General features: G+C 33.3%; 1 protein-coding gene and 1 non-coding gene across 2 annotated transcripts in view; both read left to right on the forward strand.

Annotated features, from left to right (window-relative positions):
* The window catches only part of Smp_124070 (venom allergen-like (VAL) 16 protein), a 25,293-nt gene extending 19,666 nt beyond the window's left edge, over window positions 1-5,627 (forward strand). The window contains exons 3-4 of the mRNA XM_018793123.1: window positions 3,851-4,018; window positions 5,356-5,627. Of these exons, the coding sequence (XP_018647667.1) occupies window positions 3,851-4,018; window positions 5,356-5,402 (215 nt within the window). The 3' untranslated portion in view covers window positions 5,403-5,627. The remainder of the gene's footprint in view (window positions 1-3,850; window positions 4,019-5,355) is intronic.
* A 220-nt stretch (window positions 5,628-5,847) lies between these two features.
* Window positions 5,848-5,918, forward strand: Smp_tRNA_01244_Pseudo_TTG.1.1. The gene has a single exon. It is a non-coding gene (tRNA).
* Window positions 5,919-7,746: the final 1,828 nt, after the last annotated feature.

Genomic DNA, 7,746 nt, shown 5'->3' on the forward strand with positions numbered 1-7,746 from the left:
CTGGTGGAGGCAGGTTGAGCAGACGTTTATTTGTCGGACGGTAACTTAACAAAGATATGTACAATTTTCGTCAGAGGTCAATGAACTGTGGAGTATGGTATCCAAGCTAACTATTTACCGCCGCAGATGTGCAGCGCAGTGTACTCAGACACATTCTGGGGCGAATGCTTGACTAACTGTGTTCAGCTTAAAATGTGCCTAGCAAAACTGATAACGTTGATGTCAACGTCATAGGCCTACAGAGCCCCTTTTTGGTGACCAATTTACCATAACAACTCACTTCATCTCTACTGCGATCGCGAGAACTCAAGGATGTGATCACTCAGTTTTCTATTTAACCATGCAAAAGCTATATAAGAAGCAGGGCTCTAGAAACCTGTCTTATAAGGTCCATCTCACCTATCTCATTTGTATTTTTTATTTGAATCTTCCTACCGATTTCTGGTACTGCAATTGATCAATGTTTCATCATCTGTACAACCTATGTGGATCGTCTTGGTACTGCCTTTATTCATCAGCACTTTCAGGCATAGATGGATGATGGTTAGTAGAAAAGGTTATACACAGACATTCATGGAATAAAAAACACAATATAATTTTAAAACCTAAGATTTAAGAGAACACGAAGAATAAAAAGTCCTGTTCTACTGTGACCGATTGAGAGCTGCCTCTTCCAAAGTCTCCGACAACATTATCTGTATCTACAATTTTATCAAATATTCACTGACATGTGAATAATAAAATTTAAGTACTATTCGGTTCACTTCTATACAACCCCAAGTTATCATGTGTATCTCGGTTTCGTGAAAGCAATAGTTTTTTCGCCTTAACGATTGAAACTCTTTATTTGTAACCAGTTCAAACTACTTGATTCTTAAAGAATGATACATTACTTCATCCAAAAATTCATTAATTGTCAAACTCTACTGCCAAAGCATACATAGAGTTCTGATTAGTTACAATCATAAAAGAGAATAGAAAAATGTCACAGAGTTTTCAAAAGTAATGCAGAAATGTTTGAGGTAATATGATTAAAGTGAAAAGAAAAGAATAGTTCGATGTTCGTTATAAGTTGACAGCTGTGTTCAATTCATGTTGATAAGTCAATTTGTACTACTTAATAATGATAAGTAGCATAAAGTATAACACAAAAGAAATGTTGAGTTATCCTCAACTCTTTTTTATGAACTTTGTTCACTGTGGGTCACCTTAGGATACCTGAAGAAAAGTATATAGTGAAAATTATGGTTTGAGAATTACGTTTAGATATATCAAGCCTACTGAAGGAAAAACGATCAAGAATGCTTGAATGAAAACAAAGACACTGTGATTCATCTGAACAAAAATATTGTTTACAATTGATTACAAGGGATTTTCAAAGTGCCGCATATTTTTCAACATGTAAATACTTACATGTTTAAGTGAGAATGTATACATTTTCAATGGTTACTCATGACTATCTATTCAACTTAGTGATGGAACATTATGATGTCAGTGGATATAAGCGTCTAGTTACTACAAAATATCTCCAGTTTCTTGGTGAAATACACCTGAAATAAAGATAATTTATATTCACTTAGTATTGTTTGTTTGAATCTTCCTATTGATGTTTAGGACTGCAACTGGTCAATCTTTAATTGGCGTTTGTTCATACTGTGCGTATTGCATCGATATAGCCTTAATTCACAAGCATTATAAGCAAAGATGGATAGTGGCTTGCAGTGGAATCCAGTTTGACGCACGTTTCGTCCTATTTGAGACTCGTCATCTGGATGTACCTGCATCTCAGAATTGATGTTTATTACTTTATTTAGTAACATTGCATTTAAACTTCACCACGGTTTAATATGAAATTAGATTTTTAGGGGATTCAATAAGTAGTTTATTACTAAAAATAGTTATCTTATATGATTTGTATTATCTAAAAACAAAGTTGTTCTAGAAATAACGTACTTTGAAATAAACTAGATAAACATAAGACTACATGAATATGTAAACAAAAGGAAGGATATTAAAGAATAGCAAAGTATATAGATAAGTGGTTGGTTAAACAAACACTACAGACTGAAAATATTTGAAATTTTTTTTAATTACATAATAAAGTACAACATATTGAATTTGTCAGCACTTAGTTCGGATGATTTTTAAATTCAGCTTCAGTCTAGTTTTATTCTATCATGTTAATTATTCATTTAACAACCAGAGCTCTCAAACAGTGATTTGATCACATTTAAACAATTTAAACAATCTAATTTCAAAAGTAAAGATTTTCGTAGGTTTGTATTCTCGTATTGATATCTGAATGAAGCTTAATACTTTTTGGCTAGCTTACTGTTATATCTGAAGCGTTTCGAATTCACTAGTTAGCGAACAGAACAAAGACTTGTGACCAGAGACCGATAAGCTAGCTAATCTGACGCGTCCCAGATCCAGATAACTAGAGTAAGAAGTCCAAGTTGGAGAGGGGAAAATATATTCCGTAGCAGCCAGAAGCACAGCAATCGTAAGGGGAAAAAATTAAACGTATATACGCAGTAATAAATTGTCCTTGGGCAGCATTACAAAATAGCACACTCAAAGATATAACGGACCAATAGCGTTTAAGATATTTTACAAGTGGGAAATTCGACTCGAAGGTGAAAAGATCGCTTTTGAAGAGAAAAAAAAGAAATTCAAATTTTTAAAATAAAATTACAAAATTAGGCCATTTACCAAGTAAGTTCTGGGGATTTAACATCCTCAACACTTACTGACTAAGATCAATTACTAACAATGCTGGATAGTTGTGAATGGAAATAGGAAGTGTATATTTAGTTCATGATGACATAATATGTTCCAACAACTAGTTTCTTCTTTGGTGCAATCTCTCTCTCTCTCTCTCTCTATATATATATATATATATATATATATATATATATATAATATTATTCATGTAGATTCTATTTGGGAAATATCTATTTGTTGATTAATTTATAGATGGAATCGTTCCAGTCACATATATGCCATAGTTGACTAGGGAGATTATAAGAACCCATAATGAATGAGTGATATTACTGTAATTAATTTAGCTGCTTACAAGTTAATCCTTTCCACAGAATTATTCTGACTGGAAATTTTTTAGGAACAAGGTGTTGTTTCATTTATGTTTGGAGCTATTGAGCAATGTATACCCGACATCCTATGCTTGATTCATAAATCTTTTAGTATTCCAGCATTTTGTTAATCAATGAAAAAAAACATATCTTCTCAAAACCATCACTGTTGATTAATCTTCTGCTGGGATTAGATAACTGTTGTTTTCATCAATTCATTAACTAAAATTACTCTGTAGTACAAATCATAATCTCTACAAACATCTTATGACAATAACAGTAAATGATTGACTCGATAACCATCACTATTATCCCTCATTAAATATCAGCAATCATATATAGTTTGATAGATAAATGAGTTAGAAACTAGATAATGAATAAATATAGATTGTATTATGGTGTGTGCTACTTACGTCGACAAATATAAGTAGTATGTATCGTCAATCAAAAATGAAATGCCTGGCAGCAGAAGATTGAGAAGATCGATTAGAAAAGAACGGGAACAAATAGTGATTGGTTTGGAAATGAAGGAATGAAAAAGTCTGTGACAAGTAATGGACATTTCGCAAATATGTATTGAACGTATGGTATTCACATTTTACCACATAACTCTTTAATGATGCATTCGAATACATATAATTGTTCCCACATGTGTTCTCGTTCACTACAGTATAACTTGCTTCAACTATCATCAAAAAAGGGGTAATAAAGCATTTTGAATATTAATTCATTCTTGTTTTATTTTGATCTGAGGTTAGGACATTTTACTCAAGTAATTTGGAAGTCAACTATTAAAGCAGGATTCGGTTCTGCATTATCCAAAGATGGAAAGAAAGTGTACGTCGTGGGACGTTATAAACCAGCCGGAAATATAATTGATCTTTATGAAGATAATGTACCGAAACCAAAGATAACTGCTCCACCAAGTGAGCCGAAATAATGACAATAATTTATATTCATTAGTGAAATCATTTTGTAATGTATAACGTACGAGTTGTTACGAAATTCGTGTTTAGTTTCACATGATAGTGAAGAAACATCAGTAAAACCAGAGAGTTTTTTAAGCCAGAGGTGTGGTATGGAACCATAAATTCTTTTCTGTTTTAACCCTTATCTGTACAAGAGGAAAATCTATTAAAAGTTACTGTCAAAAATTAGTTGACTCCTTAACAAGTTACTGATCTCGACAATGCAAAATGTCCCACCCTATCTGGATCTTATTCACCTACAACTAATGGTATTTAACAAACTTCATTAAACCTATGTTTGAGATAATTATTAGTTTACGTTGTCTAGTAAAAAAAATAGCTTCGTGATCACTATAGTGTCAGTCAAGATATAAAGAACACCGGAAAATTTTGAACGTGTCATTTTTCTACACAGCCATTGAATAACCTTTCGTTGATTTGGTGAAAATTTAGCATAATCGCATATCATGTCAGGATCTGTAAATTTGAATGTTACGGATGTATGTTTGTTGTTAGTCGGTGAAGCTGAATAAGATGTTTCTAGTTGCCATGATAAGGTCACTAAACAATAATTCAATAGTATCATTTTGTCTTTTACCATGAAGAAGCTAACAGAAAACAAGTCATTTGGATTTATAGGAGCCGTATTTAAATCGTCGGTGATAGGTAAAACAGGCTTCTTTTTAAGTTTTTAAAGTTTGCAAAAATAGAAGGCATATATAATAGGAGGGGGAAATGATATCTTTTAGGAACTTAAATGAATACAATGTAATAGGTAACGGACATCCCTTAAGATATCTCAAAATATCTCACCGCACCATCATTAAATGATTTATTGCTTGATTCAGTAAGTAAAGTGTTATTGAAATGCATAATCTATCTGGTTAGAAGAAAGACAAATTGCATGGGACAATTTATTCTGTTTTATTCAATTTCCATAGACTGAAATTGATAACAAGGAAACATTTATTATCCCCCAGTAACAAAATAAATATCTTAATGATTTGGTTACTAGAACGTAAACATATGTGTATTTATATTAAATTATCATAGTTGAAAGCGTGAGTCAATTGAAGCTAGACCACCATGGAAAACCTGGAAACACTGGACTACCGTTTCGTCCTATTATGGGACTCCTCAGGACGAAATGGCCGTCCAGTGTTTCCAGGTTTTCCATGATGGTCTAGCTTCAATTGACTCACGTTTTCAACTATGAAATATACTAAATCTCCACAAAACCCCCTTCTGACAATTAAATTATCACTTCAAAGTGTTAATTATCATTTTTATTGCAGGAGATGAATTCATAAAAATACCAGAAAGTAAATGTTCAATATTGTAAACTGTATTTGGATCCGATCAACTGTCAAATACATGTTATTTAATAACTGGATCATGATCAAAATCTGATTATACTTTGACTGCTTATTTAAAACAAAAATGTATTTGTTATCAGTTGACTTTATTTGGCAATAAATGAAGATTTTTAATGGTATAAAATGAACACTTGGTAGATCTGTTTATTTAAAGAGTTCCTTTTTACATAATTAAAGTTTATTTTCTCGTGATATAGACGTGTTTTGCTTTCGTTAACTGTTGGGTATTATTCTAACATATTGCTTATAATGCTTGTGAATTAAGGTTATATCTAGGCAATACGCAAAGTATGCACATATGCCAATTAGAGAATGACCAGTTGCAGTCCTAAACATCAATAGGAAGATTCAAACAAACAATACTAAGTGAATTTAAACTTCACCTCATTGCACAAGCAAGTGGCCATCAGGGCTCAGTGGCTGAGTGGATAATGCGATGGCTTTTGAAGCGAATGGTACTGGGTTCGAGTGCCAGAGTGAACACCAACTCTGAGATGCAGGTACATTCATCTGACGAGTCTCAAATAGGACGAAACGCGCGTTCTGGATTCCACTGTTAGCTACTATCCCTCTTTGCTTATAACAATACATTTGGATTGTCAATACTAAAACGTAATTATCAAAGTGGAAATTTATGGAGTTTGTATTAATTTTAGTAGTTTATTTCATGAATCAATCTAATCTAGACTACCTTCGACTACCTGGAAGCACTGCACAGCCCTTTCGTCCCAGTATGGAACTCCTCAGTAGTGCGCACCAGAGATCTCATGCCCGAGACTCGAACCGTGGATCATAAGTTCTACGCGCGGAGGCTTAACCTCAAGATCACTGAACCGGCATTAAACGGTGTTAATCTCGAAATGATGGAATAAGAAAATGAACAAAATCTATTATTTTTGACTTGCTGATATCCATGAATAAATAAAATACGCAACTCAGAATAGAATTATATCATAATGTCTAGGATAAGTGCTAAGCTATACTGATCCCTATTATTTCTTTTTGAAATAATGTGAAGAGATCATGCTGTTTTACGTAAAACTGTAGTAAAGATTTTTTCATTCATAGTCATTTTAATAAATTTCCCACAATTCCATTGACTTATTTTTATATATATAGACAACAAACTGTGATCCTAGGTTACGGTCCGTTAGGGACTTGTCAGAAAGGTGTATCTCCAATCTTGAGGGATCTGATGCTCGCTGATACATTCAATACCATGTAAACCACCTTCACATGCACACCTTACTGACGAGTGCCAAACAACTCGAAAGCTAAGTCTAGGGTTTTCCCTCTACTACCTCTAATCACCACCTTACATGGGTTGAGATTGCTTGCATGAGAGTGTTTTGTTGAATGTTACTGTAATCACACACCAGTATATTTGAACGCAAATACTAGTCATCACTTGGATACAGGACATCAGGTCAGTATCTCAAAATATTTAAAGGGGATTATTAAACTGTCAATTTCCAGTCTTTTGACGTTTTGTGATGCCATCTCTAGTAGGCGTGAAAAAGTTGATTTGTGTTTAGAATAAAATGGTTATTAATATTTATTCACCTTGGTTGCATAAACATTTCTGCATCATCTCATAACATTTGTCCAACCCTCTCTTTCAATTATTTACATCATTACATCCTTTTATTTTGACTGTCTTCTGGGTTAGTTATCTTATCTTAATTCGCTAGCGTGCACGCCTTTTATTCTTACCTATTATTAGCGTTTGTTCTTTACTTGACCACTTATTTATAGCTCTTTACACTTTAGTTACAATCAATGTTGTAGTATGTTTTTTCACGTTAAATGTATATTTACAATATTCTATTTAAACTATTAAATTTATTTACATTCCTACCATACTACACTGATGTTTGGTCGCATCAATTTCCAATCAGACTCTTTCTCGTAATTATTTTCAAACTATTTTATAAGTATAATTTTTAAATATTATCGGTTGTAAACAGCTAATGAGAATCAAATAGTGTTTGCTAGTTTCCAATGGTTGTCTAGCTTAGATAGACTCGTGAATTCAACTTTGAAAATACCATAAACTCCACAAATCCCCATACCGATAATAATCACGTGGTTGCTAGTGACTAGCTTCAAGATGGGTTCGCTGTAGTTCTAGTGAGATGCCGTGATCAATGGAGTGCAATCCGTGTTGGGTGGAGAGAGTTATGCCATTTAGACAATGGTTGAAGTGTTGTACAATATCATGGATCGATTGAAGTTAGATATTAACACTGTAGAATATCAGTTCAGTGGTCTAGAGTTTAGTGTTCGTGAGCGAGACTGGAGGTCTGGGGT

Source organism: Schistosoma mansoni, chromosome 1 (assembly GCF_000237925.1).
Source record: "Schistosoma mansoni strain Puerto Rico chromosome 1, complete genome".
Taxonomy (NCBI): Eukaryota; Metazoa; Platyhelminthes; class Trematoda; order Strigeidida; family Schistosomatidae; genus Schistosoma; species Schistosoma mansoni.